General features: G+C 37.2%; 1 protein-coding gene and 1 long non-coding RNA gene across 6 annotated transcripts in view; one reads left to right on the top strand and one right to left on the bottom strand.

The window, feature by feature from the left end:
• The window catches only part of Nsmce2 (NSE2 SUMO ligase component of SMC5/6 complex), a 223133-nt gene that overhangs the window by 40259 nt on the left and 158391 nt on the right, over positions 1-24483 (top strand). For all 5 annotated transcript variants that reach the window (XM_026407137.2, XM_026407134.2, XM_026407144.2 and 2 more), the window contains exon 3: positions 7313-7419. In XM_026407137.2, coding sequence (XP_026262922.1) covers positions 7313-7419 — 107 coding nt within the window. The remainder of the gene's footprint in view (positions 1-7312; positions 7420-24483) is intronic.
• LOC144256294 (uncharacterized) overlaps positions 1-24483 on the bottom strand; it is a 77195-nt gene that overhangs the window by 3255 nt on the left and 49457 nt on the right. Inside the window, exon 4 of the long non-coding RNA XR_013344068.1 lies at positions 17698-17815. This is a non-coding gene — a long non-coding RNA (uncharacterized LOC144256294). The remainder of the gene's footprint in view (positions 1-17697; positions 17816-24483) is intronic.

The raw sequence follows: 24483 nt of genomic DNA, 5'->3' as shown, positions 1-24483 counted from the left end.
TAGTGAGAAGTAACCAAGTTTCTATTAAATATTGCTCAAGCAGTGAGTAAGTCATTAAATTCAACTTCTGATGAGTGTATAATAATTGTTTAATATCAAGTTGCCAGGAAACACGTGCGCACGCGCACACACATACACCCAGGTAGGTGTGTAGATAGGTATATGTTGCTAGAGATAATTGGAGCTGAATTTTCAGAGCAGAAGGTGTTTTTTTTTTTTTTTTTTTTTTTGGTGGAGAGGGATTGGAGATGTGATTCATACTATCATTTGAATTTATCCAAAAGGAACACATATCTTATTCATAGAAGAATCAAGTTCTAATTTGAAAAGATTAGGAAATATCTATTCCCTATGTCAGAAAATAAGATCTTCCTACTCTATGACCCTTTTATTCTAAGAAATTTAAAATATAACCAGGCAGTGCCTGTGTCCTTTCCTTCCTTCCTCCTTGCAAAATGGCTGTATGTACTTTATGACATTTAATGTTTATCAGTTCTTCTTAGTATATGAGTCATGTTGAATTGGAGTTAACAACTCTTAAGAACACTAAATGTCTGCCTTGTTTTAGTCTGGTAGTTCACTAATAAAATACACTGTGTTAATTTTATCAACTATATCTAATTGTTAGTGGTCCTGTTTAGATGTGCCTACACATGGTTTGTAGAATGAAAAACATCAATTCTGCAATTTGTGTTTAGGATATAATATCAGGAAACAGCCTGGTCATTGGCAAAACTGTACAATTGAACCAGAGACATAAAGGTGAGGAATAAATAGGTGAAGTTTGTTATGAAGGCATGTCTTCCTAGTGTGTGCATGTGCACACATGTCCTAGTTGTGAAGATGTTTTATGGATTGTAAGGTAATGAAGTATTTGGTCATTTTTTAGCAATTATAGAGGATTCTAAAAAGGACCTTGAGCTGATATCATAGGAAACATCAAAGGAAAGAAAAAAAGCCATCTGGGAATGTGGAGGTGGGAGAGAGAGAGAGAGAGAGAGAGAGAGAGAGAGAGAGAGAGAGAGAGAGAGAGAGAGAGAGAGAGAAGTATGTGGCTGTGCTAGGAGGAAGAGGGAGGAAGAATCTTTGTTTTCATGTCAGGTTCACTGTAGGCAGTTCGCTTGAAGACCCAAGGGACCAAGTACTGCAAGACCTGTCTTATCTCTGCTTCCAAAATTTCAAGGCTAGGTCTCAGTAAAGGAGCCTTCTCTCCATGTGTGCTGTAATGTAAGCTGCCAGCCATGGGACAGCAGAGGCTGTGAGAAGGGCCCTATTTAAAATAGTTGGTTAAGAAAATGTGTTACTTACCATCCCTAGCCAGTCTGGCTGCTGGTGTGGAAGAAAAGTTTAATTGGTCTGTTGATCCAGTATTGGCCCACCTGGAGTTGGGGATGCCAAGATAGAAAATCTTTTCCACCACCTGCTGCTGCTTTTTAAAAAGCCTGTGGCTTGGAAATTGTATTGAACAAATAAAGTGTGAATAGACTTTCAGCAGTGTTGGAACTGGTGCTGGATAAACTGTCATGTGTTCATGCTGTGCTACATGAAAATAATTGTATTACTATAGGCCTTCTACCCACTTGCTTCCTATATCTTTTAGTCACAAAAGGCCTGAAATTTGGCTTACCTGAGTCTACCTCAGTAAAAATAGCTGGTTTGTCTCCTCTCTTTCCTATCTCAGATCCCTTCTCCTGGCCTTCCACATTCTAGATGGCCAGCACTGATTTTGCCTTCATAATTTCATATTTGTTCCTGCTTTAGCCAGCCTCTTCTTCTCATTGATCTCATAAATTTTAAGTTGAATTTGATTATAGCACCTAATCACCCATTTTTGCTTAATGTTGTATTGATCATGTACCTTTAAAGCCTATTCAAGACTTGAGAAAAATAGTAATAGTGACAATACTGCTGTTAATGCATTTTGACATTGAATAACACATGACGTGTCTAATGAATAGCGTGACTGCTTAAATTGCATAATTATAGGTTTGTTTGACTTGAGGAAAATCATATGCAGGCCAACTTCATCTATTCAGAAACTTCTTAAATTATGTGTCAGAACATTTCAGTCTAAAAAGAAACCCTCCTTCAATGATTATCATTCTTAATTTTTCTAGAATTTGCCACTTAATGGGGGGAAAAAAAACAAGACAGAAACCACCTTTAAAGGATTCATTTAATCCTGTGGCCTTTCTAAACACCATTTCTAAGTTTTTCAGGGAGTACTGTCATCAGCCTACAGTGGTTTGGCCTAGGGTTTGGGATAATGCTCATTGGGGCTGTTGGCTACTGACAGGTTTGAAGAATAGCCCCCGCAAGGACATTCTTACAGAAAGCTAAAAGTTTAAAATGTAAATCAGGGATTATTGTTGCCCTCTGGATTTGATTTGTTGGGATGGAAGTGGTGATCGTAGTTTAGTTTGTTATTGTACTAATTTTTCAGAGCAGTTTCCTAGTGTGCCAGGTGGTAGTTCTCCCAGAGTCCCCAAGACCCTTTCATTTGACTTCTTCATGTATGTATTGGCTTGTAAATGAATGTTCAGATATGTCATATAAGTTCATTTGATTAACAAAAGCAAATATTGACTCTAATAAAGAAATGCTCATAGAGTGACATATTGAAGAAATTTGATTTTCTAACCTATTGGACCCTCCTTGGCTTGGGGAGAAGAGTCAAAGGTGTGGATAATAAAAATGATTTTTGACTCTGAACTCTACTTAGAAATATCTCTGCCACTTGATTCCTTCCAGAATTCTTCCCTTCCCCTCCGCCATTTCTCTAAGGCCACTCTTCATTACTACTTGGCAGTCAGTTGATAGCTTCTGTTATTTTTTGTGGCTGCTAGTGCTCTTGGCCTACTACACCCTTGACCTTTGAGCAACTGGTCTTGACTGTTTTTCTCCTAGCATTCAGTGAGTGACTGTGTTGCTTTCATGGTGCTTCAGATTAGCCCTACAGATATGAAAAGGCAGTCTTTTTACCCTTAAAAGCTTGCTATTCTTCTAAAAGGATAAAAGTATTTCTTTTGGTTATCAGTTTTTCTCTTCTTAGAGAATTTGCAAAGAGCTTTCCAGGACCAGATGATAGCCCTGGAGTGGCATTGTCCACTTGGAAGTTTTGCTTTGTGTTAAGGCATGCCATGGAGTTGAACTGAAACTCAGAGCCTCAGGGCCATTGACTTTCTCCTGAGTCTTGGTTCCCTGGATATTCCTGGAGGAGTTGGAGGTGCTTGTCCTTCTTGTGCAATACCTTTTTGCACAAGTGAGCAAATGTACAAACTTTGCAGGTAGAAAACTGAGTTAGAGGCTTGGCTCTGCTGCCTGCTACCTTTGTGGCCTTAAGCAAGTTGCTTCTGTTTTCCCATATGTAAAGTGCCTGTAAAACTACCTCTTTCTTAATGTTGCTTCAAGATTTAATGTGAGTATGGTATTCTCAGTATAGTGCTGGCACATAATAAAGTGTTTGTTAATTGTTGGCTACAGCTATTACATATATAGGCATGTTTTTTAAGACTCATCATTCTGATCACTTCCCATGCTTTATCATCTGCACCAAACTTCTCTAATACCAGGCATGCATAGGTGAGATATAATAATGCTTTACTCACTGGGGTCATCATTCTGAAAATTGTAACATCTTTTGTGTGATTCTGCTTTCCCTATCACCCCAGTGCTGGTACCACCATTTTTTCTTGTGAAAAAGTCACAATGAAAATATAATAAACAAATGAGTTTATATTGCAAGTTCACTTTGCATTTTAATTCAATTGAGTATCTGAGGTAGGACAATTTATTGTTTGGTGAAAGTTTAATTTTCAATTGTGAGAAATAATGGCCTTAGAAGAATTTTGAAGGAAAATTAATTCTGTAATTCTTTGTTGAATCCCAAGAATACCGAGGCATTGTTCTTACCCTCAAATGGATTAAAATCTGGACAAATGAGACAAGTGCAGACAAGAAAGTCAAGATTGTTCATGGCACCCAAACATGAAGTGTATGTGTTAAGATAAATTAAGCAAAGCTTGGTATAATTTTAAAGCAGGTCGGCCTTGGACTCAGTCCTTGAAAGATGTGTAGGATTGGATTTGGTGCAAATTCTCAGGAAGAGCTTTCCGAAAAAGTGGGAGCATGTTAATGGTAGGAATGCCTACTACAGATGAAGCCACAGGAAGCCTCTGACAGGTCATCCCTCTACTCCTGTCCCATTCCCTAGCCAGTTTTTAGTAAATAGCCAACTCTGCCTGTGTTTATCCCCCCAGCTCTCCCATCCCCCTGCCCTCCACCCAGTCTCCAAGTGTTTGCAGGGACACTGTTTGTCTTTTTTATGCAATTACACTCTCTTTCCCCACCTCAGTTCTTCTGTAAAGCAACACATAGGTTCCCTATGCCTTCCCTAGCCTGTTGTTTCTGAAACATGCTCAAAAAAACAGCTTTTGAAAAAGAGGTTAGTTTTGCAGAGGATTGTTATTAGAAGAACAAAAAGAATAACAAAAATGCTCTTAACTTGGCTGTGCCAGATTACTGTTTGAATTGGACACTCATGTGACTTGTATCTTTGAGACACAGTTGTGGGAGTCTTTCCTAGTTCTGGCCTACCTCTCCAGCCCCTCTCTACAGCAAACCAAGAGACTTGGACTGAAGTTCTTTGGCTAGGCACCACTTCCCGCTATGCTATGATTCTCAGTTCTTTTTAGGGTTACCTTCCTGATCCTTTCTGGTGTTTTAGCTTCCCTTGTTGCCTCAAGTTGTACTGTTCTTCACCTGTGTTCTTAAGCTGGTCCCAATCCTCCTGGGGCCTAGAGTCTTAGCCCAGCTTGCCTGAGGGCCACAGTTGGCCTCTAAAGAGTCTTTCTTCTTCATATCATGAAACCCTGCCACAGCCACTGCTCCTTTTCTCCTTTGCAGGAAGGTCTCTTGGGCCTCATATTTTAAAGTGCTCTTTGGTTCAGGACTTGATACCATCTGTGAGACCTTGTTAATGAAAGTCATCAACCCATTTGTTTTATTTTGTAAATACTTTTATAGCATTTAAGTCTCAGGCACATTCTGAGTGCTTTAGAAAATTAATTCATTTAATCCAGAGGGAAATTGCCAACAATATGTAAATTCCCACTGATTTTAGCCCTTTAAATTTGATTTCTTATGCTTCAGACTTTTGCCCCCAGTAGATCCTTTTATTAATTTCTGTTTAATTTGGAGACATTTCTGATATTAGACTTTTGAGAAAGTACTTTATGTTCTTAGTCTTTGCTCAGATTACTAGCTTTACCCATTTTCTGGTCCTAGTTTCAGAATTTAATACCTAATATGCATAAAATGCACTGATTCCATTAAGGAAAAAAAGGAACTTTATTTTAATTAGATAAAGCTAATTAAAAACAGAAGCCTTTTTTAAAAATTATCTTAAGTGGAAAAAAAACCCTATAGGTCAACCAAAACCTTCTAACCCATGTATTGAAATGTAACTAAATGCCTATAAATATAAGTTGCATATCGTTATAGTAGGATATAAATGGTTTAAAATTATCTTTCTGATCATCTGACAATTAATATGATTTTTAACATGGATTCTATGTATGTGCAGTGTGTACTTCTTGATATTGGCAATGTCTGGGCAGCATGTTACCTTTGTTGACATTCAGACATTTTCAAAATGTTAATCCACTGGCTCTAGTTGTCTAACAATATGACTTGAGACTTTTCTCAAACCCTATTTTGTTAAAAATGTATTAATTTGGGTAGGGAAATACATATTTTTCTTATATAAACACCCCATACCCCAAAGAAAAACTCATTGAGCTATATATATACTCTGTGAAGTCTGGATATTAAAATATAAAAGATATTCATAAATCCAAGAGATGTATGACTGTGCTTATAATTGTTATAAAATTAAAACATAATTTAAAGGTTTAGGAAGATAAATTTTAAAAGCCAAATGAATGGGTTTTACATTTCTCCATGACCTGCAATGATCTGTGATATTGTTCCTCAGAGCAGACAAGAAATACTAACAATTGTGTGAGCTAAAGTAAAGGGATAGTTTGAATATATACATTCCCAAATAAGATTTAAGTGATTCAACTTTATTTTCATTGAGTTTCTTTTTTTTTTTTTAATGTTCAAATTCTTATGATCCTGTGTTTTCTATCTTATCCTGATCTGTTAAGTTATAAATTTATTTGGGTTGAGGGGGAGAAACAGTTTAAAAGCACTTTTAAAAACATTGCCTTGCTTTTCCAACCTCCAGTCACTTTTAATAGTCACCTGTTCTTGAGGATGTTTTTATTTTTTAAATGCAGTTGCTTCATACTGTAATTGATAGGTTATTCCAATAATTGGAACATTTGTGGATCTGTTTCTATTGATTCTTACTTTTGGTGGCTTGTTTTCTTATCTGTTTTGGATGTGTGTGGCTTTTTGTTTTAACCTTTTCCCTTGTGATCTCCTCAGTATCCTTAAAAATTATTCCTGGGGATTATTTGACCCCTAAATGAAAGTGTCTTCTCCAGGGAGTTATGTTTTCTTCTGCCACAGACCTGTGGGAACTATTAGTCTGAGGCCATTCTGCACCAGAATCAGAGCATAGGGTCCTGGGGCCACTCAGGTTAGGGGATCCCAGCGAGCAAATCCAGGAGGGCTAGCTTGTGGACAGTTTTTCAGAAACAAGTTCTTTTCCTCTTCCCCTTTCCCTTCCCCACTCTTTTGCTTAATGGGCAAGCTGAACCTCCCTGCCGTTCCAAAGAACAGGGCAGGATTGCTTCTGGTTTACCTTCATACTGAGGAGCAGGGATCCCAGCTTGCTGGGACTTAGGTGTCTTGTTGTCCTACTTCTCTTTTTTGGTTTTCCCTGGTTATTTCTTACTACTGTGGGACTCTTGTTTTTAAGGAACCCCGCCTCCCAATAGAATCAATCCAAATGATCCAGCCATTGTTAGGAGCATGGAAATCTTCCTTATTTGATCTGTAACTATGAGGTTTGTGTGATGGATATACGACTGGGTTGCTTTAAGGGATGAGGGAACTAAGACTGAGAGAGGTGTCTTGATTTAGGATCATGATAAGTGGCGAAGCTTGGAAAGGACCTCCTGAGAACAAATCTGTTTTTCATTCCACTCCCCAAACTACCTTTGAGTTGTTTTCTTCTGTGTATTCTTACAATTTTGAATGAAACAGGCCTATATTGAGAAGGTTTTTTAAAAATATGTAATACTTTTCCAAAATTGATAAGGATTATATTGGTGTAACTGTTTCCAGGTAGATATAGTATTTTAAGTGGAAATTAATAATTGCAATCTCTTTTATTTTTCAGCTGAAGTGAGTAGCGAATATAGTATGGACAAGGCGATGGTTGAATTTGCTATAATGGATCGAGACCTAAACCATTATGTTAAGGCTGTTCAATCTACAATAAATCATGTAAGTGTATGCCACTCACTGTGTTGTTTTTGATTATAGCTCCTGTGACCTAAAAATAGAAACACAAAATAAGAATTCTTTCCTAACCTTTAATATTTCCTTATCCTTATTGTATCAACTATTAATTTCCTCTTAACCAGGAAATCTCATAGAATAGGAATCTTACATTATTTTCCCAGCTAGGCCATGGAGGTTAATTAGCATATTAAATTCAACTTAGATTGTCTTGCTTTTTTTTTTTTTTTTTACTGTAAACCCTCTTTGAATGTGAGATTTTTAACTTTTAAAACGTTTTGTTAAAACAGCTTGTTTTTATTGCTATATTTTCTTAGATATATAATTTAGACCAGGTTTAGTTACTCATTAGCTGTAGCCAATATACCATCTATTGCAAAATTGTTATAATCAGATAATATGGAAAAGTTTTAGAGCAAGTGTAAAATAAAGAAAGTTGGCATTTCATTTTTTCCAGAAGCCAAACTTATCTTTGTTGACTCCAGCTGTCACAGGAACTGCACATAAGGCAGTTAAGGTGGGAACATAGCAACATCCTTTTTAGTACTACTGTGTTGAGTAAGAAATGAGCAATATGATTGCAGTAATGTTTCTGAGAAGCCCTTTGTCCTCTGAACCATGGAAACTCCCTGTTGAACTGATTTCATATACCTGTGTAATACGGTGTCTTGTACTTCTGGTTTCTTTATTTGCCTTTTCTTACTTATAACTATGGAAAAAAACCAAATATTTAACAAAATCAGCTACTGTTCAGTGCAAGATAAATGTTTCAACTTTGTTTACTACATATGCTGGTGGATATAAGTGTTATATAGTTATATGACATTTTTTTCCTGAATGGCTAGTATTTATTCAGTGTGATATTTAAGTAACTTTTATAATATCTGTTTATATCAAAGCAATAAACTCATTCAGCTTGTAGAATTCTAATGTTTCAGGGCACTGTGACTTTTAGTCCTAGTTCTCTGAATATTTCTCCCATAGAAAAATATAAAATGACATTGTGTCGACATCATCTTTGATGATGAATAAGAAAGCACTAAGACTAGAGGTTTTTTAATTTTAGCTAAGTCCTAGAATCAGCCAGTTCTCACTCTAAGATACCTGATTGCACAGGTCTGGAGCCGGATTGGGGCACTAGTATATTTTAGAAACTTCATTTTGTTTCCAAGGGTGAAAACCACCAACTTAAAAGAATATGGCAAGTTTGTAGAATAAACTGTGTTTGCTGCCAAAGAATAGAGTTAAGTCTATTATATGGCTCAATCTTGGTTTGATTTTAAAAAAATGAGACTTGGGAGTCAAGGAACTTAATGTCAGTTTTTTCTCTACTAACCTTTAAGATTCACTGATAGTGAAGGTAGTTTTGCAAGAAGAATTGAACTCTTCCCCTATCAAGTAACTGAGTCACTCATAAAAGAAAAGTTAGACTCAAAAAATCCCCCACCCTCATCCACATTCAGCATTTCTTTCTCATTTTTGAGGTTTCATCCTATTACTCTTACCTTCCTCAACAGGGAAGACTGTACTTTTGAGTTTTATCCTCCTTTTTAGCCCTTATTTCGTTCTAGCCTGTGGAGGAATGGATTTAAAGATTCTAATGCTTCTCAGAAGGTCCCTTGTCTTTCATAAGAGGAGAAAACATGTTTCATTTCCTTTCCTGTTACCAAATCCTATCTATAAGAGCTCAATACAAGACCCAGAGTAGTAAAGCATCATTTTATAAGGTCTCTAAGACCTGAAACCATTAAGGACTCAGTAGGAATGTAACCACTATTTTGATGGATTTGTTTGATATGATTCTCCATATTCTAAGTCAGGGCTATTCCTATCTTCTTTTCATGGGGTTTCAAGAATGAATAGCAGCTTGAGATGGACCCAGGGTGGTATCTTTCTTTAGAAAGAGCAGTGGTGTAGGAATCAGAAACACTTCAAGCCTTAGTTCTTCTAACTTTCTAAGTTAGGAGCCTTGTTCAAGAAACTTAATTTCTTGGAACCTTATGTTCTTCATCTATAAAATCCTTGGCCTCCCTATTTCACAAGATTATTATGTGAATCAGATTAGATAATGTCTATCAAACTACTTTGGCATTGATAAAATTTGATGGAGCTATTAAATATTATGTTATTGCAAACACAGATTTCCAAACAGAATTCCTTGGAAAGGTAGAACAAACTCTTTCTAAAAACAGATGCTTTGTTTTGCTCACTTTATTTCAAGGTGCTTTTCTTGGCTTTGATATGTTATATGGACTTTAGGAATCTAAGCTCTTAAAGTCACAGTATAAGGTGTTTGTGGTCTCTAGAATGAAGAATGGTTTTAAGTCCAGCAATGAAGAAAGAAAGCAGATAATGGGAGTCCACATGAGTCCCATTAACCTTCTGCTCTTTCAGACTTGGGAACTATAGTACTTCCATTATAGTAGCATTTGACCAAATTCTGATCCAACTTCTAGCCTAATCTTTTTTTTTTTTTGATATTTATTTATTTGTTTTAGTTATAGTTGGACATAATACTTTATTTATCTTTATGTGGTGCCGAGGATCGAACCCAGGACCTTGCCCTTGGTAGGCAAGCCCTCTACAGCTGAGCCACAACCCCAGCCCTGATCCAACTTCTTTTTAAATTATCAGTGTTTGTTTTATTGCTTATGCAAGCATTTTTCTCCTACTGTCACAACCAAGTTTTGAAGATTGTGCATCTCCTAACAGGTTTTGGAAGCTGACTTTGGAAACTTACCACCAAGTCCCTGAGAAGTCCTTTTGGCAGTTAGCAGAGGATCTCAGGTTGCCTTCCTTTGTTTTTTGAGAAAATAGAGCTACCATATACTATACTGCCTGTGAGTTTAATTTGAAATTGGTATTTATTTCAGTGCTTTGAAATTTTAAAAATGGAAAAATATTCAGACTGGGTTCCAGCTGACCTGTTTGTAAAGGGAATATTATACAATGAGCACTAAAACAAAAATCCCCAAATAGCCTCTAAAGACATTTATAAAAACTGGATATATTGGTTATATAGCTGTCAGACCTCTAAAAACCAAATCTGAGAAAGTTCTATATGAACTGTTTGGAGACTTTTCAGTTGTAAGACCACACAGGTAATGAAAATGTTTTGAAAGCTAGAAATGGAACACAGAAATTATAATACATCTCTTCTTCCTCTTCTTCCTACTTGTTGTTTTATAGTACTGGTAAATGAACCCAGGGGCATTTTACCACTGAGCTACATCCCCAACCTTTTTTCTTTTTTCTTTTGAGACAAAGTCTTGCTAAATTGCTGAAGTTGGCTTTGAACTAGCAATCCTCCTGCTTCAGTCCCCCGCCCCCCAGTAGCTGGGATTACAGGTGTTTCCCACTGCTCCTAGACACTATTACTTCTGTCACTTACTTAGGGAAAAATTTTTCTTAGCTTTGTGTTGAGAGTGGTGATTTTCTGACAGTGTGATGTTCATTGCCTAGCTTTCCAAGCTTCAACTGTTTGAGTACATTGAAGGAACATTATTGGCTGGCTTTTTGTTCCCAAATGTTTATTGAATAAATATTTACCTGACACTTATGTGCCAAGCACTACTAGGTACAGGAAGTAAGTCATTAGCAAGACCCATATAACCTTCACCTTCAGGATGTCCAAAGCCTAGAATAGGAGCCAAACATTTAACAAAGAGCAATACAGATGTTATATAAGTACCGTTGTTGTATGTTCTACAAGGAGAAAATAAGGCATTCAGGGACAGTTAATAACTTACGGGTGTGATATCTCTTGGAGTGGTTGGGAGGCACCTTCCTGGGGAAGTAATATTTAGGATGAGCATGAAATGAGCCTCAACGTGGGTGTAACTTCTTTATATGACGTTTGCAGGAAATGGAAGCATCTTATTTCTGATTGTCTTGATGTCTGAGTTTCAGAGTGCCTTGACCAACCCAAAGACTGAATTTGAGAAAATTAGGGCAGGGAAGGCCTACTTTTATATACAGAAAGTTAAAGTATTAAATAGAGTAGTTGAGTAACCTACCTAACGTTGGTCAATGATTCATTCATTAACAGATTTTTAAGTGCTTACTACTATGTGCCAGGTGCTGTAGCTGTTGGTATGAATCATGGCATTGGTGGGTTTAAGAATAATTTCATTACTGGTATTCTGCTTCTCAAGCAGGGATTATTCTTTCTGAAATGAGATATTTTAGTAAGTATTGAGTATATCCATCAGTGGTCCTATGTGTTTCTGATTTTTTTGTCTATGAATGTTTGCAACTAAACCTGTAGATTATCATGTGGCCTTCAGATTCCTGAGGGTAGGCATGGAGGATGGGTGCCAGTTTAGTTCAAGAAATCCTCAGATCTGTCTTATTTTTTTTAAATAAGAAATGATTAAAAAGAAAAAAAAAGTCCAATAACTGTTACAGAGGTAGTCCTTGCAGTTTTCTATAATCTTAATTATGATAGTAAAAAAGGATTGGAACCATGAAGTTAAATAAGAAATGGCCTAATGGGTTCAGATTAGTGTCACAAATTATTACCAATGATAAGATGTACATCCTCTTGTATTTTTGATGTGATATAGTTCAAGGGTTTATAAAAAAATAAAGCTTGATATTCACATTATGCCATGGCACATTTTTCTCATGATCCTTTATTTAAAATTTTAAATCAAACAAATTTTAAACTTAAATGACTTTACCTATGCATTGTTCTTTTAGCATGTGCTGCTCCAGTCTGTTATTGGAAAGCCTAGGGCATGTATGTTTTTTTTCACCCTCCTCAAAACCCTCTTCTCTGCTTCTTGTATCTTATAGATTATGTAAGATTTGAGAGCATTTAAATCAGATTGCAGACACATAGTTGTTTTTGTTTTTTAAGTCAGTGTCTTTTTAACAGTTTTTCCAAGAAGCCTGGTGAGAGAGAATATTTCCCATCTTAATTGGACCAGTGAAGTGCTCCATGGGTCCATTTGTGTTTGTCTCTGCTGAGTGTGTAATCTCTTCATGGTGTGCCCCCGTACCTTTTATGGTTTTTAATTCCATAGGCTCAGATGAGCATAGTATCTGCCTTTTAAAACTAATGTGTTGAGAATTAGAAGAATAGAAATATACTTCATATAAAGTATTGAACCTGGACAATCTTAGATATAATAAAAGTACAACGTGGGTCAAAGGTATAGTTTACCTCAGATTTGTTGTGCAACTAGTTTTGACTGTTTGGACATATTACTTCCCTGTGCCCTCTCACCCTTCATCTTTCATCACTTGCTAAGCTTTGCATTTACCTTCTTTAAACTCATCTTAATAGCTAGTACTTTAACATGCAGTCTTACAGGTTATCTTGTAAGATGGGAGTCACCATTTTAGTTAAGTCAAACTTGGGGAGAATTTGTCACTTAGAAAGATGATAATGTGTTTTCTAGTATCTAGAGGAAGGTCAAGGCCAGAGAATGTAATTTCCTAGATATAATCACCTGCTGAGAGAATATTCAAATGTACCTTGGTCTATTAGACATTGTGAATCACTGGTCAAAGAGAAAGGGAGAAAGTAGTTTTGGGATTATAAAAGTGGAGGATAGGAGATTCCTGAGCACAAAAAAAATTACTGTTGTCAGTGGACTAGCAAGGAGGTGACATGACAGGGGAGAGAAATTGGTGAAAATCTCTGGGAGTCAGTGGCCAAGTCCTGGGAGCCAACCCTCTTCTCTGCCTCTGCCCTGACATTTACATTTAGCACTCCAGAACAGAGTGCATTTTTCTGATGCCTTTCACATCAATGGTTTTTCAAATGAGTCATATCATATGTGACCCTTATTATCTATATCAACATTGCCCAGGTCTGGAAATTAATAGGGAAAAAAAAAACCCAACTTTAGGTATTCACCCTTCAGCCCTTTGGCCCTGGAATGTATTTGTTTCTGTGATTACTGGTGATTAATTTCTATTTCAGTACTTTAGAACTCCTCAACAGTTATCCTCAAAGTTGTGTTTGATAGCATTTTGTCTTATATACAGAGTTACACCTGGAGATAGCATTTCACTAATTGAGTTACCTCTGTAGGAAAAAGTCTGGATATAAAAGCTCTGAGGTAAGATGAATGCCTGTAGGTGAGAATTCTGTCCTAAATTGAGACTGATTTTCATTCAGTTTGTAGAAATTCATCTGTTTTTGAGGTATTAAGCATTTAATTGAATTTTAATCAGAATTTAGGAAACATTTCACTTCAGTAGTCCTTAAAGTGCCTCTAGTGCAGCATTTTCTATTCCATGATTCTAGTTGATCAGGAATAAGTATAATAGGAGAATAAGATTTTTGTGGGCAAATTATTTTGAAGAATGCTTGATTAAAAGAATTTCCTTAAAGACTCTAACACCTTTAATAGGCTTTTATGCAGTGGGGTTCTCCAAAGAAAGAAGATATTCAGAAATTTCCTAAACTTGGTTAACTAGAAAACCTTCTGGGCTAAGGGGACTGATCTGCAGAACCCACTTTGTTTAGTGTTGCTGTATGAAAGTTGCAGCCCCCTAATTTTACAAAGAAGGCTCAGTGCTAGATCCAGCATTTTGTAGCATCCAGGAACTGGTTTGTGTATGGCATGAGGGGAGGGGTGTGTGCACTGAACTCCTGCCTGGAACTCCTGCCCAAACCAGGCCTTAGAGATGTTTCTATGTAGAAGGTCATGAAAGGGCCAGACCTGAAAAATGTCTTATTCCAACAGTGAGAAGGAAAGTAAAGAACATGCAGTGACTGCTTGGCTGTCAGAGCCTCTGTTTGAGGCAAACAAGACCCCTCTGTGGAGTGAGGAGAAGAGAGAAGGAAGGGAAGGGGGTTGCAGAGTAGGCCAGAGGGTGGGGAAGCAGCCAGTTCTTACAGAGAAGCTGTAGACGGAAGAGAGAAGGGCCTTAGTGAATGGCAGAAGGGTAGAAAAAGCAGACAGACCTTTGAAAACCAGGCTCACCACCAAGCCGCAGATAAGCACTGGGTGCCAGGCTCACCACCAAGCTGCAGGTAAGCACTGGGTGTGCATAGTGAATACCTCGGCCTCACAGACCTCAGGCAGGCCCAGCCTGGCTAACCACTGGAATAACTGGCATGCATGTTCTTTAATACAGCAAACTCCTGGTTTTGCTAACATTGAACATAATCTACATATAGCATTGAACCCTTATTTAGAGAACTTCTTTAACTTCCTTTCAATATCAACTTTTTACCATAATTGATAAGTATTGAAAAGTTTGCAGTCTGGGCTTTCCCCCACTATCTGGCAGTGATATTGAATGGACAGCTACAGAAGGGAGGTGGGTGAATAGATTGAGTTGGGGAATGAATCATCAGACATTAAGGTTCACTCTAAGATTAATGCATTTTCACAGTGTGAAGTTGAAAGCAGTTGGTTATAAATCTCATAAATTTTTCAGTTAGTGCCAATAGTATCCTTCCTCCAGTAGGAATACAAAAGCCTCTTGACATACATGTACAAAACAGCCCATTGTTTTAATTTTAACAGTGAAATAGATAGAAACAACTAAAACACACCTCAGAAATTCAGAGTAAGGACAAAGAGTTGTTGCTCAGTTCCTGGCTCTTGTGCACTTTAACTCTGAACCTGAGTTTCTTCTGAATGTAAGGATGACAGAACTCTGAGGGGATGAAAAGTGATCTCATGAAAGCACCTGGAACAGTCTGTCATGCTAATTTGTAAGGTTGTTTGGGAAGTTCTGTAGAGGAGAACATGTACCTTGACCTTCAAATAGTATCACAGAGGGATTCTCTGGGTTCACATTGGAGAGTAGAGTTGGCTATAGGACCCACTGGGAGAGTCCAGGGCGTGTTCCTTCCCCAGTTAAGGAAAGGTCCCTTTCCTTGAAAGGGATTTCTCTGCTAATTGCAGGTAGAGGGATGGAATGGAGTGGAACTTGGTTCTCTAGTCAGTGTCTAGTCCTCAGACTGGAGGAATCAGGAGCCCAAGTTGGTGCAGAAGCCAGTGAGTGGTGTGGCATCGGGCCAGTTGAATTTGAAGTTCCTTGATGATAATTCTTTTTTATGTCTATAACAATGAAAAAGAGATTGTGCCCTTTACCATATACTGGTTTGAGAACCAGACAACTAAAAACTCGTAAGTGCTGATTCAGAAATAATTCTTTGTTTTCTTACATATTTTAAGTGAAAACTTTGTGAAAATGTAATTTTAAAATTTCATAATTACATTTTGAACTATCCTGCTTACATCTTTAAATATTTTTTGTTTACTTTATTAATAACAGATTTGAAAAATATTATGAGAGAAAAACATGTTGGATTTATTCTCCTAAGGTGTCATATCCATGTCAGTCAAGAGAAGGAAGCATATAAATGGAGAGCACATGAATGGGTTTTATTTTTCTGAGTCCCCTTGTACATTGGCAGTGGTCCTGGTAAGGAAAAGCCTTTTTCTTCTGAAGTGGAGCTAATAATGCCCAGTGAGCTGTCATTGGGAAAATCGAGAGGCTGCCTCTGTCTGTGACTTTCACAGTACGAAGCTGCTGGCAACAGCCGCACTTTCATTCTTTTGTTCTATCCCATCCTGATTCCTTAACTACTGGAGCTTTTTAAATTTCATTTCTTTCAGGAGTAAAATAGTTTTTAATTTGTTTATCTTTTGTCCTTCATTTTATCTTAAAATAATCATATACTTATCTTCTAATAGAAAGTGATATTTGGAAAGGTTAAGTCAGCATTACTTAACATTGAAAGCAGTAACCAGAAATAGTTGAATATGATTGCACCAGATTTTCAGACATTCTGACCTGCTTGCTTTTACCTCCCTGTGGCTGGCACCTGCAGGGCCTCACATCTTCCATGCCTGCCTCCCAGTTGCCTCAGCACTGTGTGTTTCTTGGAATGCTGTTGGTATGGAGAAGCAAGCCCTAAACTCATTAGGTTATCCTCTGTCAACTGAAGTTTATTTTAGCCTCTGACTTGAAACAGAAGCCCAAGTGTCCCATAAAACACTAAATGGGAACACATTAGTGGATGAAATCCTGGATGCGCTCATAGAATGTTCCTCTTGCAAAATCAGAAATTTAATATGACATGTAAGGTGTAGTTAAACCAAGTTTTAAAAGACTCATCAAAAATATCATCTGCTCAGTATTTTCTTAGAACAAATTCTCAAGATACTGCTTAAGGCACCTATAAATAATGTAGGTGAAATTAGAATATGTGATACCACATTTTTTATAACACTAATGGAATTACTCAACCAGAATATGGAATAAAAGTGCTTTGCCTTTGTAATATATGGTCTTATATGATCCTGTTACAGTAGTAAGTTGTTTGGTGTTAATGTTCAATTTAACTTTTGAGTTTTCTTCTAGACCTGTCCACTGCATAGCTGTGTGACTTTCAGCAAATTTCGTAGACTCTTTATGCTTGTTTGCCAAATCAGCTTAGTAATGTCTGCCCCTACCCATCTTAGAGTGATATCTTGATTACAAAATGAGATAATGTATGTGGAAAGTACTGCAGAGGTAAAAGTGCTGTATAAAGGCAAGGCCTTACTGTTCTGTCCTGTTAACTTTTAACTTCTTCCTCTTGCCACAGAAATGTCTACCACATTGCTGATTTATGTTAGTGAACTATTTTCTTCTAAATCACTTGGACTTGGAACAAATGGCTCACATTTATTTTCCTAACTCAGTTTAAACTGAAAAGAAAAAATGTGCAAGATTCACATTCACTTTTTGTCCTTATTTTAGTCATCTTTTTTGTAAAGCCTTATTCCTGTACTCCCCCACCCTCTAAGAGTTTCGTGTGAATCTCAGGGAACAGTTCAACAAGTGACTAATGTAGATCAGGCTTGCTTAGTCATGGAGTCACTTCATTATGAAACACTTAAAAGTTTAACATCTATATATAACAAGGAGGAAACAATGATTTAATTAAAACAGTATAATTTCTGATCTGATAGTTTTAGCGACTAACTCATCAGGCACCAATAGAGAATGAAATTAATGAAAACTCACAAAGCCAGATATAATCTAAATGTAAAGTCTTTTCTAGGCAGTTGGTATTTGATTGATAAATGTTGGGCTGGGAAATAATATATGGCTTTAAATTAATCCTAGTTCTGCCAGACTGTAACCTTGGACAAGTCACAGAACTTCTGTACTTCATCTTCCTCATTTCTAAAATGAAGTAATAATAATATTTGTCCTACATGACTCCTTGAGCAATTATAGCTGGAATCTGTTTTGACTTAAAAAAAAAAAAAGGAAAAGTGAAAGGTGGTTATTGCTTACTAATTGTTCACTTATCTGGCATCTTGTATTTGATGTGAATGGTCACAAAAATAGAGTGAAAGAGACTTTCTGGTTCTTTCAAAGAGGGTCGGAAAAGAGTTCCTGTTCGCTCTTGGAGCTGGAAAGAGAAAAGATACATTCTCAGTGTTTGAATTTCTGAATTGAATCATGGAATGCAATTTTCTACAGACATGAACATTCAGTGGCTAAGTTTCTGGACTGGCCCATTAAAAAAAAGGAAAAGAAATATTTAACTATAAGGAGTTATTGTGATCCAATTTCTGTAAACTTGAAATAAAGCCCATTTGTAGTATGAGTATCAGTTTGGTGTTCATTTAAAGTGTTTTAGAGTACTTAGTCAAGGTCAAGGTAAGAGAGTGAATTCACTTCTCCTGTGCTTTCCCTGCTTATTTAATATTTGCCAAGGGTTTGCTTAAGTCAGATTTGTAAATACCAGTTAATATTTCAGTCCTTTCACCATGTGACCAAGAGTCTAAAACCAATCATCTTTGCCCAGCAAAGAAATCAGAAACCCTTTCTGGTTCCTTTTTTAATGAGCACAGTAATCTTACAAAGGAAAGGTAGTTATTATTGACTCTGAGCATCATATCTTATCTTATTATATATTTCCCAAAGTAAAGGTGTGAGAAATTCTATTTAAACAAAATGTGACTCCCCACACCTGTCAAGGTGTGGAATTCTGTTAGTATTAAAGAACTGCTAGAGGAAAATAATACCATTATCATTAACTTTTATTTTAAAAAGAAGAAAAACTTTAGAAGATCCCATATCTTTGACCCTTCTAAAGTTTTGTGGTAGACTCTAAAGTTGGCAGTGGGTGAATATGAAGGGATTTTAGGGATTAAAATGAAATAAGTTTTTTTTTTAGTTTTAATGAGATTCTTTATATTTATTAAGATATCCAGTCCTTTCCACAATAAAAGTAAGTATAGCTAATGTTTCTCTAGTGTTTACTACAAGCTGGGCAGTGTACTAAGTTGCATTTACATAACTCAGGTTGAAATTTTTTTTTCTTCTGGTGCTGCGGATTGAACCCAAGCATTTTCTCACTGAACCACACTCCCAACCCATAAATAATTATTTTCTTCTTGCCAGGCTAGCCTACTGACTTGTTTATGATCAAGTTTAGAAACAGTAAAAGAAGTTTTTCCCTAAAAGAAGACAGTGATGTGGTTCGTGTGTGATATTTATATGGAACATGTGAAAAGCAGAAAAAATTGTGCAGTAACTGTGGAATTAGTGACCTGTTCTTATAAACCTTCAGTTTCCTTATCTGCAAAAAGAGGATAATAATACTTTATAGGACAGTTGCAAGGGTTGAATGAGGTAATGTAGACAAAATACTTCATGCTTCAAAAGAAGTGAGGCTTCATCTAGTAGGCATTTAGAAAATATGAATTGCTTCTTTTACTCTTCAAAATAAATTGGAAACAGGACTTAAAAGGTGGTTTAAATTTTTTAAAATATTGTTCTAATGTAAGATGGCATTTTTATTGACTTGCTTCCTTGAGTACTTCTGAAGTAAAATGTACAGAGAAATCATCGAAAATGGGTTACAGCCAGTAGAGCCCAGTTCACTGGGTAGCCACCAAATCTGGAAATGTAGTAGTTTAATGAAATTATTTTATAGTGCATTATGATATACAGGTTGTGTATCCTTTATCTAGAATAATTGGTACCAAAATTGTTTTAGATTTTGAAATATTTTGGAGTTTGTAATATTTGTATAATCACAGTGAAATATATCAGGGATGGGGACCCAAGTCTAGACACAGCATTCATTTATGTTTCACATGTACCTTATACACATGGCCTGGAGGTAACCTTATAAAATATTTTTAGTATGCCTGCATTTTGATTGTGACTCATTGTATGTCAGGTATAGAATTTTCTACTTGTGGCAAATGTAAACTCTCAAAACCTTTTGGACTTTGAAGCACTTTGAATTTCAGATTTTCAGAATAGGGACCTAAAACTGTAGTATAATCTGTTTCTAAGCCTGGTGAGGCCACCCTGTAGTCTCAGCTCAGCAGCTGTTAGGTATTTGGTTCAGAAATGTTATTTAATTTCTCTCATTTTGACATTATCCTAAAAAGTGCTCTATAGACAGTGAAGCACCTACACTTAAATTTTCTCATTATATCGGAACTTTTTGATTAGGTTAATTTTCAAATTCTAGGAGGAGAATTAGAAGCCAAAAGGTAGACAGATCTGCTGGTGGGAAGTAATTTCAAGTAATAGGACACAATATTCTTTAAGGAGGAAGCAGTAATAGAGAATTTGATAGATTGCTATACTGAAATAAATAGAGTAGGTAAAGGATAAGGAGCTTTAATAAACTGCTAGATAATTCCATAGTCTTTATTGTGTTGGTAAGATGTGAAAGCTGAGGGGAAAGATCCAGCCTCATATCCTTGGGTTGTCCTCCTTTCTGTGATGTAGAGATGTGGTATAGTGTAAAGAAAGGGATTTGAAATAAGACTGAACTATTTATTAGAAACCATATGGCACTTTAAAAGTTAATTTATGGGTTGAAAGAAAAAATATTATATCCCCCAAATAGACATTTTGCCTATCTTTTCAATTACTATAGTCATTCCATATAGATTTTCTGATGGATCCTTATCAAGAACAGAAAGAGGAAAACAATTAAGATTTCCCTTTTAATTTCTACTAGAAATGGTGAGTTAGTTCTACTAGAAATGGAGATTATATGCTTGGAGGACCCAGGAAAGACATGGAGCATGGACGATAACAGCCTTCTTCTCAGCCACTGTGTGGCTGGAATATTGTCTAGCAGTCTCAGTGTAGAAGGCTGGATTTCCTTAGCCAGAGTGCCCAGAAAGAGCTGTCATGAAACTCAGCACTGCTCTGTTCTCCTCCCAGGTCACTTCTTTGTCTGCAGAGACAGCATCTGCTCCTACTCCTTGCCCCTCCACACATATTTGCACACAAAGTCTGGACCAAGATGTTTTTCTCACTATACTTTCAGTGTTTTGTTGCTTAGATTCCAGTGCAAAATGGCTTTTCATCACCATGAAAGCTTCAGTGCTGAGTTATGTGGTAAGGAGAGGCTTATCTAAGTGTCCATAGGAAAGTTGATGTCCTCCATAGTTAGGACTGATTACTGGGAACTTGAATTTGATGTATTATAGAATAAGCAGGTAGGGAAGGGAATATGACACAAGCTTTGTGTATTGAAAGAAACATGGAAAAGAATGGCAACAGCCATCCTAAAATGTCAGGGCTGTGGAAAAAATTATACCAAAGGGATGGGAATGGTTCAGACTAATATATATAAAGTTAGTGGAATTCTTTTATTTCCCTTTTAACAAAGTATTTTTTATTTTATTTTGCTAAATACAATATTTCTTACATTAGTTTTTTTTATTTTATTTTGGGAAATACAATATTTCATATAAGTAGTTTTCAGGTCCACATGCTTCTATGGCTGAGGAGTAAGAGCAAGAAAAGGTAGATGGAACTTGAACTCTCGACGGGGAAGTGTATGTTGGATGACGGGGAAGTGTATGTTGGATACCATCTGGAGACTTTTCTGTGTCGAAACTAAGCTGAAAGTCAGGTTGGTTGTTCAAAGGTCTCCTTGATCGTATAGTTAGAATATTTCATTTGATAAACATTACCTGACTTATCATTTTAAAACTTGTTACAAGAATTTTTGAAGTCTCTAATTGTAAATTTAACTTCTTTGCAACATGTTTCATTTATTTATGGCTTACTCCTGGATTTAAGCTGTCTCTTCTTAAGAATGTCATAACGTCTGTATTATAAGCTCATGATGATCATGGTGAGTGGCAGTTCTCGTGGAAAAACTGGAGTAACTTAAATGAGGCCCGGTGACAGGTTCTTGGGGATTCCTGCATCTTAAGCTGTACTTAGAAGGAAAGAGGGAGGAAACATTGGGAGGAGAGTGAAGAAAAAGGAAAGGACTGATTCTTTTCTCATAGTTGTTCTTTTTCAAAGTGCCTGTTTGACTTAATTCATTTGGGGTGCCATAACAGAATACTGTAAGCTATAGATACTGATTTCCCAAGTTTTGGAGGCTAGAAGTTTAAGGTGAAGATGCTGGCAGGTTCTGTGTTCATTGGGATCCACTCTTTTCTGACTACGTCCTCACAAGACAGAGGGGCAAACCAGTTTCTGTGGGCTCTTTCTATAAGGGTGCAAAGTCCCATTCATATGCACTCTTCCCTCCTGTCCTCAGGACCTCCCAAAGTTCCCACCTCTTGAGACTGTCATCTTGGGGAGTAGGGTCTCAGCATACATTTGAGGGTACACAAACATTTGGCCTTTGACAGCCTCAATTCCTGTGGTCCCATGCTTTCAACCTTGTTCTCTTTGTCACTGCATCTTGCTTGTCTGGCACACATTTGATACATGGTAATAGCAGGTGGAGTGTTTTGAGTGCCCCATGTGTTGTTCCAAGTGCTGTGCACACACTGCCATTTCTTCTCACCCTCCGAGTGTGGAGTATGTAGGTCCCTGATGAGGTTAGGCTAGCAGTTTAGTGACCACCCAGGTTACAAACCTAGTAACAAATCCAGAGGATACTGCTCAGGAGCTCTCCTCCTGGACCTCCTGCTGTTGATAAATACTCCTTCTTCCTAGATTGCCTCCCCTTACCTTTTAGGACAGCACACATCTGTTTTTCCTTTTGGCTTCTGGTCTTTCCTCCATACCCTCTTTGATGGGCCTTGCTTCATCCTTCTACTCATTAAATCGTTGTTTTCCTACTTGTTCTTTGTCTCTCTTTTCTCTTGCAGTACACACTCTTCCTGAAAGGTAACATGTGTACTTTCAACTTAAATTACTGTCTTTATGCCATCAAGTCCCAAATCCTTTTTTCCATTCCAGATTCTCATCCAGTAACACATACATGAAGTCAATGATGAATTTGACATTCTCCACTTAAATGTGCTGTAGGCTCCTTAAGTCAGCATCTGATATTGAAATTTTCCTCTTAATGTTCTCCTGGGATTCTGTAACTTAGGAAATGGCAATGTCTTCGGTTTCCCACAAGAGAGACCTGGTGGTCCTTGCTAGTCTTCCAAGACTCCTCATATCTCATATTCCACTTCCAAATTTTATTGGGTGTCAAATTCATTCCTCTACCTCCATCCCCATTTTCACACCCTCCCAGAGTAAGTTTGCTCTTTTCTATTATGCTTTCTGCTAGTAACCCAAGTGATCTTTCTACATTGAAAATTGATTATTTTGCCTGCCTTTTCCACAGCTTTGCCTTCTTCAGCTATTTTTTCTTAGGGGTAATTGCAAACTTCTTTATGTGGTTTTAAAAATGTAGTCTCATTTCCTACCATTCTTTTGTCTCTTTGGAGTGCTCTTGCACTTTCAGATAGCCAACTCCTGCTCAGCCTTGGTGTTTGAGTTGAGCTCCTCTCAACAGTCCCCCCCTGACATCATCTGCTGTCCCTGCCAGGTGGATTGCTTCTACCTCCTTACAACACTATGTGCATAAGCATTTTTTAGCGTCCGAAGCTGTAAGCTAGACCTTTCCCCAAAACCCCCTCTCAGATGTAGAGCTGTCTTCTTTTCAGTTCTACTTCATTTCATTCCCACAGATATTATGCCTGTAGCCTTCTAAAACCAAACTTGATTTGTTTGCCCCTCCCAAACCAGCTGTTTTTCTAGACTTCCTTATCAATTTAACAGGCCCCAAACCAGAGTCATTCTAAGTTCCTTAATTGTTTCACAGCTCATATTCTGTTCATCAGCTAACCCTGTTATTTCTGCCTCCATATTATGTTTAGAATCTGACCACTTCTTGCTGTTTCTTCTGCTCTCAGCCAAATTCAGGATATTGACACTTCTGCCTAGATGACTACAGCAGCCCCCTGACTAGTCTCCTATTTCTGCCTCTCCTCCCTTAAAATCTGTTCTCATCTTAATAGGCAGAGGAATCTTTTTAAAAAGAAAGTCAGATCTTCTCACTCCTCTGCTTAAAACCTTCTCTTCTCTTTAAGAATAAAGGCTAAAAAGGGCACCATCATCTGTCCCAATGTACATTCTGACCTCATCTATCACTTTTCCTCTGTTTTCACTCTGGTTCCAGCTCCATGGGCCCCCTTGCTGTTTTCTTCAGGTCTCTGTTCAGAGGTCATCTTTTTAGGGAGTCCTTCTTCGACTGTCCATCATGAAAGAGCTCACCCCTTTCCATCCTCCTTAACTGTTCTCTGGTACTTATTCTCAGGCTAATTATATATTTTCTTATTATTCCGCATTTTCTTATTATAATTTACTTAACCAGAATGCAAACTCCACCAGAGCAAGCACTTGGTCTCTATTGTAGCCCCAGAATCTAGAGCAGTGTGTGGCCCCTAGCTCTCTGGAAATAGTTGGTGAAGTCTAGGGTAGAAGTTAGTCATGTTCTTAGCGATTCAACAGACCTATCCATGCAACTGCTGCCAGGGAAACTGCTGCTAATTCTTATAAGACCATATTGTAATTACTTTTTTAAAATATTTTTTTGTAGTTGTACATAATACCTTTATTTTATTTATTTATTTTATGTGCTGCTGAGAATCGAACCCAGTGCCTCACACATGCTAGGTGAACGTTCTAACACTGAGCTACAATCCCACCCCTGTAATTACTTTTTATTTGTCTATCTCCTCCACCATATTTTGAGCTGGTGTACCTCAAGATTTTGCACCTCAAGCTTGTCTTATGATAATAAAAATGTGACCATAGAACCATGGTAGCAACAGCAGTAGTTATCATTTGCAT

This window comes from Urocitellus parryii, chromosome 7, assembly GCF_045843805.1.
Source record: "Urocitellus parryii isolate mUroPar1 chromosome 7, mUroPar1.hap1, whole genome shotgun sequence".
In the NCBI taxonomy this organism is placed as follows: domain Eukaryota; kingdom Metazoa; phylum Chordata; class Mammalia; order Rodentia; family Sciuridae; genus Urocitellus; species Urocitellus parryii.
This window is presented reverse-complemented; position numbering and strand designations above follow the sequence as displayed.